This window comes from Odontesthes bonariensis, chromosome 18 (genome assembly GCF_027942865.1).
Source record: "Odontesthes bonariensis isolate fOdoBon6 chromosome 18, fOdoBon6.hap1, whole genome shotgun sequence".
Classification (NCBI taxonomy): domain Eukaryota; kingdom Metazoa; phylum Chordata; class Actinopteri; order Atheriniformes; family Atherinopsidae; genus Odontesthes; species Odontesthes bonariensis.
The window spans coordinates 12599733-12616158 of record NC_134523.1 but is presented as its reverse complement, the minus strand read 5'-3'; the positions used below and the strand labels follow the sequence as shown (position 1 = coordinate 12616158).

The window sequence follows — 16426 nt, the reverse complement described above, 5'->3', positions numbered from 1 at the left end:
TCAATCCCTTTCTTGTTGAGAGTAAAGTTAGAAGATTCCCATGTTGCGGTTTTCTAAATATGAAGCTATTTCCCCCCAGAAAATGTAAAACACAAAAATGATTCCCTAATGTTGATTAAATTACAATTACAGACATTTTTTCATGCACAGAAAAATACACCTAGTCCACACGTGCACATATACACACATTACTCAAAATATTCAGAACTCGACCCACTACTGTAGCCTACTTTTTAGGGGGCTGACTGTCATTCCTTAAGGAGGAGCCCCGGCTCTGATGTGTTAGGCAATAGTCGGGTTGGCAGCTTCCCAGCAGCCAAGACACTCCAGCTACCCTGTTGATACCTAATCTGACTCTTGTGCTCACTCACACACAAGCAGATATGCACAAGAACACACAACGCTTACGCAAGCCCCGGCCAGTCGTGCCTCGGGTAGTCATAACACGCAGAGGGTGGAGACATGCCAAGCTCTTATAGGTCAAACAAATGATTCACTAGCAAAAGTGGACTGGATATGATAGACTGTATAAATTTAAGTTGAAACAGTGTTTTTGTTGAGGGTTTGATGAGTTGACCTCGAGATCTACTGGTTATTGTAGAAGCTGAGGAAAGAGAGGGAGAACAGTGTTTCTGCTCCCCCTGGTGTATTCCAGGAAGAGACGTCGACCCACTATTGACATTTGTGTGTTTGAGGAGTTAAATGTTACATTACGCAAAGGTCAGAGAAGAGTAAACTGTGTGAGGATGAGATGGAGAGAGGCGGGGAGTGTTCTTTTTTTTTTTTCTCTCTTCAGAAAGGATGAAACTGAAAGAGCTGGGAAAAAATAGTAAATTGCTCTCCCTTACAGCGAAGAAGAGATGTGGGGAGAGAATTCTTTCAGGGAAACCTTTTTAGGCACGCTGTGGAACAGCGCAGGTGCTTGCATGGGTGTGTGCTGAACGTTAAGAAGAGAAGCAGCAGTTAAAAAGAACACGAAGACAAAAAACAGGCCATGTGAATATGAAAAATTGTGATCTTTATTCAACTACTCCACACATATTTCAAATATACATATTTACATATTTTTTACAATGAATATTACTCTTGTGTGTAACCTGTCTGGACTAATAAAAGCCTTTTAGGTTGTGTCACAAATACATAATTCACAGTGCAATATTAAGATTGTGCACCCGTGTCAGTTTACTGTACACATCACATGAATGCATGACTCACTCTACAAGTATGAACCAGCGACAAAATCATAAATCTCTTAAATTACTTTTTTGTGAGGAAAGATACAAATTTTCACAATACTCTTCCCAAAAACAGAGAAGGTGTCATAATAGGCTACCATGTGACCCAGAAATTAAACGCACAAGACTCCTCAGACCAGATTTAGTAGCATTGTCAACATTATGGCCGCAGACCAAAAGTCGCTTTGTAACTCTCTGTCCTCGTGTCACAAATCAACAAGATACATCTTATTTTAGAGCCAAATACGTCATGTCACTAACTATGAGGCTTAGTCTCCATGAATCCAAAGCTTTCAGCAGGAAAAAAGAAAATGGAAAGGATAAAAAAAAAGTACCATTAAAGAAGTGAACAGATTCTTCCAACCAAGGTCAGAACTAATTTCTACAGACACACTTAATGTTGAGTCATCAACAGACAGCCAACATCAAATAACGCCTGACTGCCACCGACTCAGACTCTTTTAGTTTATGAAACACAGCGGTACAGGCGCAACGCTCAGCACAGCTCGGCTTTGTTCGAGGACAACATCCTGACATTATGAAATGAGCAAAACTAGTTCAGCTGCTACTCTGTGAAAGTCTTTAGTCGTCTTGTAACTTAGGACTTTCTATCCTCAGCTGGGTATTTGACCCTTGCACTAAAAGGTGATATTCCCTTATGAAGAGTAATGTTCAAATTCAGTGTGTATTTGTACTTTTTTCTACTCTCAATGTTGCTTTCAGTAGCATTATACAACAACCAGTTGCTGCTGAGGGATGTGACTGTGTCTCTCAAACCAGTGTTGCTTCAGGCGTTACATTTGAAACCAGATGCATTAGTGTTAGGTTTGGCCGTGGCTTTTTGCACACAGCCAAGCATTCAGACTTACTGGAGGGTTTTCACTCATGTATGCAATCAAGATTCAACATTTTTTCATCAGATACTACTTTTTATGTGAAATATTTAGCTCTCGTTATGTTTGATAACTGATAGCTAAATTAAACAGTTACAAATTAGAAGAATATTTTCTTCATTTCTCCATTCAGCCATTTGCAAGAACTTGTGTAAGCCTGGTGTCACTATTTGTTGTTGACTATGTGTGACAAGCTTTTCACATTTTTCTGCAAGTCTTACACCAGCATCACCCTGCCTTTCTCAACCTTCCGCACATGGTGTGAGATTTGTAAATGCTCTCCATTTACTGAGACATTGCCAGATTGGCAGTAAGATGTCTCCATAGTGTCACGCTGAGCATGACACATCAGTCCTCTGCTAACCATCTTTCTCACTCTATGTCACTGTCTGCTTCGAGACATCAGGCTTGTGTTTGGCCCATCCTCGATTCAATTGGTGAGTCAGATGGTGAAGCCTGAAGCCCGGTCAGAAGGTGAGAGGAACAACATCCTGATCTGCTCACCCGCCTCCTGTTGGAGACTCAGCTAGTGCTTTCTGAAGCTTTCGCAGTTCAAGCTGAGAGCAGGCAGTGATGACTGTTTGCAGGGCTTTAGATTCTTGTGATACAGTCACAGAAGCCTGCAGAGATTATTCTTTTAACGATATCTGACAAATTCTGAGTCACCGGAATTTCTTTTTAGCACCAAATGTTTTTTTTTTCTTCTTTTTAAAAAAAAAATAAAAACATATAGAAATACAATGAATGATCATTGTGAACAATGCCCTTAGCAAGTAACATGTATATGACAAACAAAATACAGTACAGTTAGTTTTTGTAGAAAGCTTGAGGGGTGTATGTACACACAACAGTACACAAATGGGTTCCTAAAAAGTGCCAATGTACAAAAACGACAGAGTCCCTCAAAGCAACTTTTTTTTGGTCCCTCAGTCAGACTCCGCATTGAGTCCATCAGCAGAACAGATCGTCATCCTCCTCCACGTCAAAGGATGGCACCATCTGTTCTGCCGAGCTTACTTCCTGTTCCCCCAGTGCCACTTCCTGGGACGAGGGCGGCAGGTGGAACCATGGGTGAGCGAGCAGCTCAGTTGCTGTGAGTCTCTCCAAGGGTTCTTTCCTGAGCAGGCTCTGAAGTAGACACTTGGCCTTGGGTGACAAGCCCTCTGGCAAACAGCACTGGCCTCTGCGAATTTTGGAAAACAGCATGGCTGGGTCCGGGTCGTGGAAGGGATAACGGCCGACCAGCATGGTGTACAGCATTACCCCAAGGCTCCACATGTCTGCCATCATGCCAGAGTAAGGCGTGGAGCCGCTGAGGATCTCTGGGCTGACGTAGGCGGGGCAGCCGTGGGTGTCTGACATAGAGTCGTCGTTGGGGTTTTCCAGGACACGGCAGTCCTCGAGGCTTTCTAATCTCACATGTGTCCTGTGAAGACAAAGTTGAAATGTCAAGATATTTGGCTCGACCAAAAAAGAGCACAGAGTCTGTTCTGGTCTATCTCACAACTGCATCTACATTAGAAGGCTTTAGTTACACTGTAAAATTAGGACGAGCGCTCAGGGCATCCTTCCTTTAGCCTTAATCTGGCAGCGACAGATGGACACATAGCGTAGATAAACACTACACACACATTTACACACACACCAGAGACCTTACTGTGAACTAGGAGCAGCGCAGTGAGTTTGGTTTCAGGAACAGAGCTATTTTTGCAAATTTCAAATTACTTCTCAGTACTAACGTGGTCACATAAACACACATAGAAATATATTACTCCAACACGCCCCTCCTCCTTCCTTACTCACACACACAAGGCTATATTTAGCTTTGTTAATGATGGGACAGACATTTAGTCCTGCATCAGAGAAACTGAGATTGGGAGAATGTGTCTCCGGTGTTGAAGTAACAGATGTGCAATGTTTCCAAAGTTTAACTTCATTTTTAGACCCTGATTTATCAAGTGGACAAACAGAAAAAAGAGGTGCTCTGGTTTATCTCAAATTCGGGAACTGACTCTGTGAGACGCTTCAGTCATCAGACAGAGTGGCTGGAGGGACAAATAGATAGCCATAGATAGGATGAAAAGAGTGACAGCCAGAAGGACCCATGCAGAAAGCAAATGGTATTTAAACACTGAGATAGGGGAGGAGATAAGTCAGCAGAGGAGAAAGAGAGATGGAGGCAGGAAAGGAAACAGAACAGAGAGAGTTAAGGGGTGGAGAGAGTGACTCATCCTTCTGTTGAGAGAACATATCTTCTCTCCTCCTCTCTCTGGCTCTGTCTCGAGCTGAGGATATCTGCACCTGGGTCCCACACTGGCGGCGCCAGCCATCCCATAATTACCCTCAAATGGCTGTTGCCACATCAGTGACGCACGGGAAGGCTGGCCCTGCAGTGAAGCTCTGCATGCTTCACAGCACTATTCACCTTCCCTAAACTGGCTTCTCAATCTGCACTCTGTGTGTGTCTTTGTGAATGAAGAGAGCATTTGTCAAATTGTTGTGACTTTCTGTGTCTCCGGCTCAAACGCCACACCGTTGGCCAGGACATTGCGTCACAGCTTTGTGTGTTAGGCTTTGAAAGATGTCTGATTGTGAATTTGTAGGAATGAATGACGGAATAAATGAGGTCACTCACAATTGTGGCACACTTCATTTTGACTTCTGTCAGTGACTGGAAGACAGCAGGGATGTTGGAGACGAATACAAAAAAATTCCATGACGCCATACAGCAATTTAGTTATTGTCAAAACCTGCAAGCTTATTTTCAAAGTCACAAAAGAATCTGCACTATGTCGTCATCTCAACTCTAAAGAGAAAAAGAAGCTGTCATCCCTTAACTTAATGGATCAGATTGCAAATATTTCAAAACCGTCACCGTGCTAACACAATACCAAATTGCAGGCGCAAAGTCATTTGAGCATGAATAGATCACAGCTTTACTGCTCTGAAAGTATAATCAGCACAAATACAAACATGTTTGTATGGACACACACACACAAAAGGAAAAAAACGAGCCGTGCAGCCCTCCCTCCTCTTCCCTTCTGCACATATACACTGTGACTCATCGCTCTGCAGCCATATAGCTATCAGAGGGACACAACCAACTTCAACTTCTCTCACTGGCTGCCTGATCTTGTTCATTCAATGTGACCCGGCAAACCCAGAGGTCATGGTTGGAGAATGTTGCTGGTGAAAAGTCTCCATGAAAAAGGGCCTTTGGATAACTGAGCGAGGGGGAAGGGATGTGTGGGATCAGCCAATGCTTACAGGAAACAGGGTGACGCAAGGGCAAAGAGGCGACAAATAGTTTTCTAAGCAGGGATTTTGTGTCTTCCTAAACAGAATGTAGCACTCAGAGATTAAGGCATATGTGTGTGTGTGTGTGTGTGTGTGTGTGTGTGTGTGCATGTGGGTGAGTGTGTGTGGGAGCCAATTCATAGGATAATGCTTTGAGACTACTCATCCATGGATGAAAGTGTGTATGAATGAAACCTTGTTGGAAGCATCGGATATTCTGCAGCACAGCTATGATGTAATTTATTAATAAATAATGAGTAATAAATGTTTTCTAAGCTATCGATCGCAGAAGGGTATGATCGTCTCATTCAGCAGCCTCGTCTCGTGGCTCTGCCAAAATACCACCCACCACATTCACACTTATGCGCACACACTCATGCAAAACAAACACACAACTTGCATACAAAGAGACACATCAAGAGTGAAAAAAGGGAGACAGACAGAGAGGGCGAAAAATCTGGTAGGCTGAGCAGAATGCCTCCACAAGTACAGAACCTCCTACTCTATCTGTGCCCACATCGATATCTGCACACATGGCCTGTGTATTTCAGCTGCTGCCATGTTTGCTGTGCATCTTCACTGACATGTGCCACTAGTATACTGCAAGCATTCAGATTTGAGAGCACTCAGACAAAGTGGATTACATTCAGAAGCAGTATAAGGGAGTGTGAGCAGGTGGATGGTTAACAGGGCTCTAAACTTTTGAGATGTAAGTAACCACAGCAGCATTAATTGATGTCCTTGTTGTACAGCGTTTAGTGACATCTAGCATTGAAGTTGCAGATTGCAACCAAAACAAATGCAACCCATGTGGGGATTTTATTTTCTAGGTGAAAATGGCATGAGCTGCTCAATTTCTTTACCATAAAGTTTTCACTCAACTCCAAATAATCTCTTTCCTCATACCTAACTCAACCGCCAATCAGGAAGCACTTCCCTCATGACCATCGACAGCCTGCAAAAAGAAACCTAACCTGCGTGTATATGACTGGCTCTAAGGTTTATGCTTCTTAGCAATTCTCACTTTCATGTGATTTAACACGAATAAAAACACGTGAATCCACCTAGATTTAAAAAGTCATATAAAGAAGATTTAAAAACTCTACTCATCTTACCTTTTCTCATCAGCAAAAACAAACTTGCGCAGTTTGAGATCACCCAGCACAATGCCCGCCTGGTGGCAGTGCGCCACGGCCAAAGCCACCTGACGGAAGAGCCTGCAGGCGTGCTCTTCATCCAGCCGACGACAGCTCTTCACTAAAGTGTGCATGTCCCCAAAGTCCTTATCCAGGAAAACGTAGGCCTTGCGTTCGCCAAGGATGATGTCCCTGATGCCAGCCACGTTCTTGTGAGCTGGCAGAATCCCGTAGGCTCTGATCTTTTCCTGGTATACCCCCATATCAAAGGCCTGGAAGGAAGATGAGAGAAAGGGAAGAGGCGGGGCAGGGGAACGGGATGGAAATTAGGAATACGGGGAGGGAGAGGAGTGAGTGTGAAACAGAGGAGGCAATTGTGTTATTAATGATCATAAGAGGAAACAACCATGCAAATGTAGTGCAGTGAGATAACAAACGAAAAGGGTCCAGGATGTGCAATGATTCCAGCTCAACACACTGCTCTTGCAGGAGCGTGACAAATGAGTCACTCGAGCGTGAAGCGATTAACTTCATTAATCAACAAAGCTAAACCCCTGCAGGTCTATCAGGCAATGCAAACAAAAGGATCTGAAGCAGTGGAGAGACGTGTCCTTATCTTGACAGATTTTTATCTGGATAGTCCTTTTTGCCAAACATGTTTGCATTTTTGTGTCACAGCGTGGCGTATTGCAGTGACGTATATGCAAATGAGCAGAGTTGACAGACTGTGTGAAGCCATGGAGCTTTGGATGGATAGACTTCAATAGGTGGGCTTCGTTTCCACAACAGAGAGACCGACATAGGTTTACCTGGTTATTCGTATTGATTTTTTTCCAGCTTTTTATTTATTTTAATAGCAGAGCCTTAAGATAGATGTTTAAAAATACATGAAGCAATACTGTTATTGCGCAAAGTGTGACACATTTCGCGTGAGAGTGACATTTGCTGAAAAAGTGAGCTAAATACGGATGACATGTCAGACAGGCTATTGGGCAATGCGCTGTCTTGAAACATCATTCATTCAAAGACATTGCACAACGACCTGATTGCGCATACCTTACACAGAAGCTCATCACCAGTATCGGTGTCCATCGCGCTGTGCATGCTTTCCCGGTCCGCCAGAGGTAGAAGCAGAAACGGTCCTATCCTGGACGGTCCCTGGTGGGTCGGGGAGAGAGGGTTTGCGATGATGCTGACCGGGGACCCAGGTGACGTGCCGAGGAGTCCCTGCGTGTCCCCAGCCTCTGCGCTTAGCCTCGCGCACTTGGCCGGCGGCTGATCGTCTGAGTCCAGCCGCTTATGCGCGACTCTCCGGATGCAGGGTGCCGGGCTGCTCCACTGCAAATTCATCCTGAAAGGCCGTTTCACAATACACACACACACACACAAAAAAAAAAAGAGTCCGTGTCTAGTTTGGGATGCGTCCTCTGGTGGTTCCTATAGACTACAGATTGTGCGCTCCATTTCTCCGCGCGAGACTGAAACTTCTGCAGCTTTTGGTAGGCTTAATAATCCAAACCCCGTCCTTCTGGAGAGCTTGTGGCTCTGAGCTCTGTGCACCTTTTGCTAAGAAAATCCTGATCCCTCAGAGTTTAGAGAGAGACAGAGAGGAAGAGAGAAAGAGAGACAGAAAAGGAGAGACCGCCTCACACTCAGGGGGAGGTTGAGAGTGAGTGAGTGAGCTCCAGTGATGTTGAGCTCTGAGCTCAAACACTCCGCCCGACCAGTCCAGCCTCCTGGTGACACAAGCATTGATTGAGCAATCCTGTAACGGCACCGACTCCGGCTCAGCTCGTCTCTGATGACACTGCCCACTGTATTACCTTTCAGGGAACTGCGTGAGCATATGGTTCAAACATTAGTTTTGTCCTCCGGTGTTTATCAGGGTGTCGCGAATCTTCACATTCCTGCTCTCAGATTTAGCTGATACTGCAAGAACCTGTGAAAGATACAGGAATGAAGAAATGATGCGTTACTTATCATGCCTACATCATCGAGCATGCACATGTTTTAGACAATAATTAACGATTTTCAAAACTAACCGTCTGACTCAGTTGCTTTGAAAGGTTCAGCTCTTATTGCCATTTATTACCAGCTGTAATTATTTCAACACAGACCTACTGGAACAGTGGCCTTGAGGTGCAAATACAACACAATTAAATTTTCAAACTGGAAAAGGTAGATACAGTATTTTTGTTTGTGACTGGCCAGAAAACTTTCCCTGAGTGACAGGTTGATGTCATTTCCCCACTTCTGCTCTCTCATCACCTTTTCCCGGAACTGAGATTTAAACGAAAAACAAAGGAAAAACCAAAGGAAAAAAACAACAAAAAGAAAAACCTTTTACATTACACAACAAGAAACTTGAGGACCTCACATTTCACAAAAAGATAACGTATCAGACAATATTACAAATCCCCCAAACACATAAAAACTAAGATAAAAACACAACACTTCAGCATAAGACATTTCAGAAAACCTGAGGAGGAATCAAAAAAATCTGAACTGAATTATTCATTAAAATGAGTCAAATGAAAGTAGCCTACACCACAACACTGAAAACAAAGAGAAAAGAGCAAAAGCACCACATTAATCAAACAATACACACACACAAACATACATTAAACACGGCAACATGTGAGTTCACGGAGAACATAGCAAGAAAAGTTTTAGTTTGTGACGGGACAGAAAGTCCCTGGCAACACGGAGGTGTTAATTCCTGCCTCTATAAAACTTCCAGAAGTGTCCTTGCTAAATTTTTAACTGAATTTTGAAGGATAACAGAGGAGAAGGAAATCACGAGGGGAAACTGAAATAAAAGGACAATCACATGTTACAATTCTTGATATAAATTCCATCATATCATGACGTTAAAATGTCCCTTAAAAAAGCCCTGTGAGCCCACCAGCCAGAAAAAGGCGTGAGGAGACAAGGCTGCTATGCCAAGTCCCCGGCTTATTCTTTCTGCAAAGCGAAAAGTTGACGTGTTTCTGAAATGTTGTTGTGTTTTGTGTTCTGTTGCTGTGTTTTGTGTGTTTTTCATTGTGTTTTGCACTTCAGGGCCACAGTGGCACCCGAGCTGTTTACTCTCCAAATGTTCAGCCTCAGGTGTGAACTAAAGCAAAAACAAAGCTCCTGCGTATTAGCGTTAACTCGGGCAGTAACATCACCATGATACTGTATTTTCCCATGCTGAGCTTGTTTGTTATATGGACATGACTCACCCCCATAAAGCTTCAGTGGTGCCGGGCTATATTATGCTAGTGCGCCTCTGTAAACAACATCATAGAAGCTGAGGTTCAAGAGTCACTGATCCAAAGTTAAAACTACTACTAAGTACAATTAAGAAGCAAGCAAATGCTGTGCAATCTCTGAGAAAATGATGCAATCTTCTTGAAAAAAAATTGTTTGTGAACTATGGACTGTTTCTTCATGGGGTAAGAACAAGAATTTAAAGAGTGAAATGCAGAACCTGAAGTCAGTTTGAAAGCATTCCTGTGATGAAGATGGTCGAGCAGACAGTATGAAGCAATTACAAATGTGCATGATTGTGTTTGTTTGTTTGTCAGAGTGTGAAAACACGTATGACTGTCTGCGTGTTGCGCAACAGTTCTCTTTTTCCACCACTTTATGTTGAACAAGCACAGTGGCTGCGGCAGAGGCTCGCTGAGCGTTCACTGAAACACAGAGCACCAGCTGGGCCCTGTGTATGTGCGTTCCTCCTCCCAAACAGAAACAAGCCGTTCCAAACTATTTCTTTTTACATTTCCAGCACAGTCCCTTCCACCGAGGGGTCGCACGCTTAACCAGGTAACAGCAGTGGAGCTCAGCTTGACTCAAAAAGGTCATGTGAACCTGCTTCTGCAGGCTGTCCAAACATGGACGAGCTGCAGATTCCATAGGAATGATGGCTGTTATTTTTAGGCCTCGCATTCTTTCTTTGTGCAGTGGTTGTCCTGCGAAAAAGGTGACTCACCAGCTGATTGATGTGTGTGTGTCTCTGTAGGCAAGTGAGTTTGCCATGTTGCCTGCAGGCACAGGAACAGGTTTCCTCTCTCGCTTTGGTCCCTTTATCGCTTTTTTGAAAAAGTCCAAAAAACAGGATGAGCACTTATTGTAAGAATGAGTGGCAGCGGAATCAAGAGCTTAAAGGGTCATTGTTATCTGAGTTCAAAGTAATGCGTTCATTGCTTGTGTGTGTGTGTGTGACTTGTGGTTCTTAAGTGCAAACTGGAAAAGGTGACTAATTTGTGTTGGCTGTAATCAAACAAAGTAATTGCATGAGTGTGCGATGGGACAGTTTGTATCAACGTAACTGAGGATAAATGTTGGAAAAGTCTCACAAGACCAAACCAAGACGTGTAGGTTGTGTTTAACTCTTATACAATATAAATTATGTTGCTGAACAGCGGGTTGTAGCATTATATAGCCGACCACAGCTGTGCGTATGTGGGCATGCGTGTCTATACAGTTTCTGTGTGGGAGTGAGTCCCCACACCAGTGAGCTTGAAGAGAAAACAGTATTCAGGCAACGCTTTCCCTTGTTATAATTAGCTGAGTCACTCGTCACTGGCAGGGGTAAAGAGAGGCTGGGAATTGATCTGCTCTGAGAATAGTTCAAGTCTGGTCTGGCTGACAGCCAGCCATCATTGTAAATCATTCCTCATTTCATATAAACTGCCCTTCATGTACATACGACGGCTGTGGATTGAAGACCGCAGCCCGAGTTCAACAGTCAAAGAAATTGATACTTGACTGTGCACCAAAGTAGTCTTAATTCACTAAAAACACAATCAAATACTTTTTAAATAATCCTCTTCCTAACAAGAGCCAATTGTTTGTTCATATTTTTTATTACCGTTTAGATGTTGTATAATGCAGCGAACATAGTACTAAAATTATGTTCCATGACAATATGTTGTGTTTCCAGAAGGTGCCATGATTGGTGAACATGCTGTCTAAAAGAATTGTAATTAATTAGAAATGATCTCGGATGCCTTTTGAGAGTCTGACCTCATGTCAAAAGTTGGCACGAGCCTGCCTTCCTGAATGCATTTCATGTGATCTTCTATCCTTTCTTGACCTGTGGCTGTTGTCAAAATCCCCTTTGCTGCGGGAAACAACAAACCCTGACCAAGCAACATCCACAGTGAATATGGCAAGATGTTGATTGTGCAATAAATCAGGCCTGCTTGTTTGTTTCAATTTGATCTACAGTGATTATTCTGTGCATGCATTTTTCAGTCTAACGCGGTTGCTCTTGCAAGTAAAAGTAATGTTCAGCCAAGTCATGCCAACCTCTTCTCTCTCCCTAGACATCACATATGGACATTTGTCATGACCTCCTAGGAATTTTTAAACATGCAGTGTAGTCAGATAGTCTTTAATAGAAATCCCTTCATGTTCTAAATAGATGCTGTGGCGCAGAGGCAGGGGGCACCTCCCTGAACAGATGCACAATTTCAACACACACGCTCGAAATGCATTCATGCACACAGTTAGCAATTATTGAGTAAATTTGTCTTTTTTATTGTTAGAACCTGCTAGACATGAATTCTACTTTGGTGACTGATGCACTTATTTGAATCATTCTTAGAATTTGTTTTTGGTTTGTTTCTAATCGCTCTCTTTCAGTGTGAGGGAAATGTAGATGACTATGATGGTGATAGTGTTGGGGTAATGTTTCACATACTATATGTTTTAATCACGGGCATGGTTGTTTACACACCCATTTTTTGGATTGACAATGGTGATATAAAGTAGATGGATTATAGCGTGGGAAAAGGCTGGATGTGGTTATAGAGGAACTAGTTGATGGTAAATGGAGTTACCCATAATGTCAGACATCAGTAAAAAGACAAAGCTTTGTCAACATTTAGGATCTTGTGATTCTTCCCTTGGTTGTACATCTCAGTAGCTGCTTACCTAAGCACAGAGACTGGTTTTGGTTCCTAAAGATAAGCTTAACAGCAAATGTAAATAAAAATGTGAAGAAAAAAAACAACGCCCCAGTACTGGGACAAGGACTCCAGTCTCCTGTCTTAAAGTCCCATGATTTACAAGTTCACCACAACTCAAAGCCCTAAACTGAAGGTTTCTCAGTACTTTAACGTTGTCACATGGTAAGATGCAGGCGTAGATCACTATGCTGTCACTACAACAAAGTAGAGGTAAGGGAAATCCTGATCAAGCATCTGTTTGTTCTGAGTTGGGCGTGACAACATGTTAGTTTTCCCAGGGTAACCATCAGCACATCAGAATTTATTAGACAAAGTTACTGGTGTGCAAAACTATGTGAAACATGACAAGAATTACAGATGAGCACTGATCTCTTTCTGGTGCTTCTATAAAAGGTTACTTGAAGGGAAAATGAGTTAGAAATAGTGTGCGCAATAGGAATTTTATTTTACACAGACTGCAGCTAAGGGTTTCTAATTTTTTTTCTATTGTAATGCAACACTTGATTTTGGGTTGTAGAAATGGTTATTTGGAAATGTGGGAGATAAAAACATGCTGGTGGATACCGAACTACAAACTTGCTGTAAAACACACTGACTTTCTATTCTGTCGGGGTGTAAATTCTATGCTTTGTTTAGAATAGTAGGTCCTTTATGCAAGCAGTACTCCTCCGTTGCACTGTATATCTTGACCTTTACACTCCGTGAACTGCATGAACTCAAGTGTTGAGGTCTCGTCCAGAATTAGTCAGCCCACAGTAACCATCTCTACTCCATGTGCTTCATATTTTTACAACCTACACTGACCTGGACAATCAATCAAACCAGGAGCTAAGATGGAGCTTGTTTCATGTGGAAGGGCTCCAGACGGTAGTCTAGCCAAAAAATTCTGCCTTCCTTTGCTAGTTATCCCAACCTGTCCATCACTGTTTCTTTGATCTGTAAGGCTGAGACAAGGTTGGGTAGATGAGACTGACTGCCGTCTTGGCAAAGATATTTCTGCATTTCAAAACCCACTCGGGTTTCATACATTCTTTTATTTTTTACAAGATGCTGTGCTCAGGTTATTATAGTGCATGGACCTTAAATGTTTATGCAGTGGAAGACACACCTACGCATTGTTCCCCATTGATTAAAAACAATTGTTCTCACACAGGGGAGTTATCGAGTTTGCGCACACTCAGCAGAAATACTTCCCCAAAGGTCTTCTGAGAAGCTGCAGCTTAAAAACAGAATTCTTCACATGCTGTTGAAAATTTGTTCACGTGAAGTTGCTGTTTCATACAACTCGTATTGCTATGTTGAGAAGTACTTGTACGTTTTTTTCAAGGTCTTGTAGACGGTGGCATTGGTGCCAAAATGATCTGCGATAAAGCTGTAATCGTAATCTATGGTTTCAAAATTCCTCAAATTCACAAAGTATTTTTCAAATTGCAAGCTGAATAAAACAGATCCGATTTTCTTTGACAAAATCTTGTTCTCATGATTGATATTATCATCGGTGGATCAAATTTAAAATGGATCCTTCTTACAGTGTGTGCATCATAACTCTCTCCCCTGTTTTTCTTGCCGCCGGATGATGGTACTCGACACCTAATAAATGCAGTGTAATAAGCTATGTTCCCAGCACAGGGGTCATGCGTTGGTCAGTACATCTCCTCAACAGAGAGAGAATAAATTAAGTTGTGGTAAACGAGACTGTGCTTCCTGTTCGGGAACTCTGTTTGTGAGATTTGGACTATCTGTTTATGACATCCTTTGGTTTAATGCCTTTATTTATATATATATATATATATTTAGCTCTGGCTTTATATGTATATAAAGCCAGTGCTTTCTATGCTTAAGACTGTATGCAGGTAATGGGTGTTTTAAGGTGTTCTTCTCATTGTAAATAACACTTTGTTCTTAATGACTTGCCTGGTTAAATGAGGGTTAAATGAAACAGTGAAAATATAGTGCCTTAAGTCTGCGTTTTCCGTCCAATATAGAGTTAAATAGATAAATACGTCACAAAAAGTCAATCATTTTACATGCAGAGCCTTGATGTTTTCATTCTTCTCAAAAGTTTTTGCAATAGTTTTTCTTTTTCTTTTCTTTTTTGTCTGTGTGGTTTTTCTTTTAATCCGCTGAATGCTTGTTGAGGGCCGTTTGATGACTCGGTGCCACCATACATGCAAACGGGATTATCCAAACACCAAACACAAATAATGTACGGAATATGGGTCTCTTTGATCAGGGAAATTGTATTGTTAACTGGAAATCAAACTGGACCACTGACGTACTGAACTGTAACAGGAAACAATTGGGATAGTTCAGCAGCTCTTTCATCAGCTGATGAAACTCTCCTCGCACTTGATGTCAGATGAGATGAACCCAGCATTTACAGTTTCTTTTAAAACGTTGAAGACATGAAAGGAACACAAAATCATCAGCACTGTTTGATGGCTCCATTTAGCCTCACATTTCCAATATCCAAAATAGATGGATAGATAAATTGAACTTTTTCTGTGCATAATTATTTCTGTCAGATGATGCATTAAAAAGGCATGGGGAAATACTAACTTGGTGAACAAAGTCCAGCGTTACAAGCACTCTAAGTTGGCGTAATTTCTCCATGTCTTTGTACTCCAAAACAGTAAATCATGATCAATTAGCATACCTGTATTTCGTCTTTGTTGTAGCAGTGCAGCCTGTTACTTGCCTTACATGGCGTAAACACTGTCGAATCATCTCCTGCAATACTGTCAATGGTGTGGAGTAATATGTTAAATGGTCACACACAAAACTGATAAAGTAGACTTTTTGTAAAAAGTCTTTTGGACAAATGGCTGTATGCTCATACTGTTAACTGAAAGCCCCCCCCCCCCCCCAAACAGCTCAAATTTGGTTTAGACCTGGAGCCTGTGAAGCCTATAGCCTATGATTGATCATTTTACACACATCAAAATTACACAGTACCCTGTATGGAAGGATCTGTATTTAGGTTCTGCCATTGATTTCTACACTTTTTTCCATTGGCTTGCATGTTAAGTTAATTCAAGCCCTAATTTTTGGTCAAATAACTATGTAACCTGACTCTCCTAGTACCATATACCCATAAATGTTTTTTTTTTTTTTTGGATGATTGGTTGTTTTTAAGTTGATCATTAATAACATTAATGGCAAAAAACAAATAGAAAACAATAAGACAAACAGAATTATTCAGAAAAGTGATGTAATTGGGTTATAATGTCCCAAGCTCTTGCACAAAATGATTGAAATAAACAAAAACAAAATCATTTTAAAACAAAATGAATAAACTGAGCATCTAAGAACTATTGCAGTTTAAATGGCTTTAATAAACTAGTAAGGCATGAAACTCAGAGTGTCAGTGTTTATATGCTTTCCCAAAGCCGTTTAAGTGGAAAGAAAAACATCCAACAGAATCCTCATCAGCAGAATTTCGTTTGAAAAGACCAGCTTACTTCCTTACATTCCCAAGAACTGAATTTCATAACTCTTTTCCTCTTCGTCAGTCACTTGTCAGCACATGATTTCACTGAAATAGTTTGCCTTCCTCTCAGAGCTCCGTGATGACTCAGGGGGTTTCCTGTTGCTAATGGGAAGTGGATGCAATTGTCTATGCGTGTGTGTGTATAAGCGATGGCCACAATGCGCAAACGTCACTGGCATACTGTCACTAACCCATCACTGAAGTTACACAAGCTGTCTTCATTCTGACAAGAGGAGTCCATGATGTCACCATTAGTGGAATGAGAAAACACACACAGAGAAAAGAAAACAAGAACTGGCTGTGGCTTAATCTGTTCCACTGAAGACAACATGGAAATGTAATGAACTTTGATGACCGGAGGTTGTGAAAAAAGATTTTAGATCCAAGGATAAAATATGACTCCAGTGGCTTTGAT

The 16426-nt window shown here is 41.9% G+C and overlaps 1 protein-coding gene across 1 annotated transcript; it reads right to left on the bottom strand.

Moving 5' to 3' along the window:
• Positions 1-997: 997 nt before the first annotated feature.
• trib1 (tribbles pseudokinase 1) lies at positions 998-8300 on the bottom strand. Its single transcript, XM_075449425.1, has 3 exons — positions 7618-8300; positions 6541-6833; positions 998-3554 (listed from the first exon to the last, which is right to left on the bottom strand). Exons 1-3 carry the CDS (start codon positions 7909-7911, stop codon positions 3080-3082), a joined length of 1062 nt encoding a protein of 353 aa, XP_075305540.1. The 5' UTR covers positions 7912-8300; the 3' UTR covers positions 998-3079.
• Between the last annotated feature and the right edge of the window lie 8126 nt (positions 8301-16426).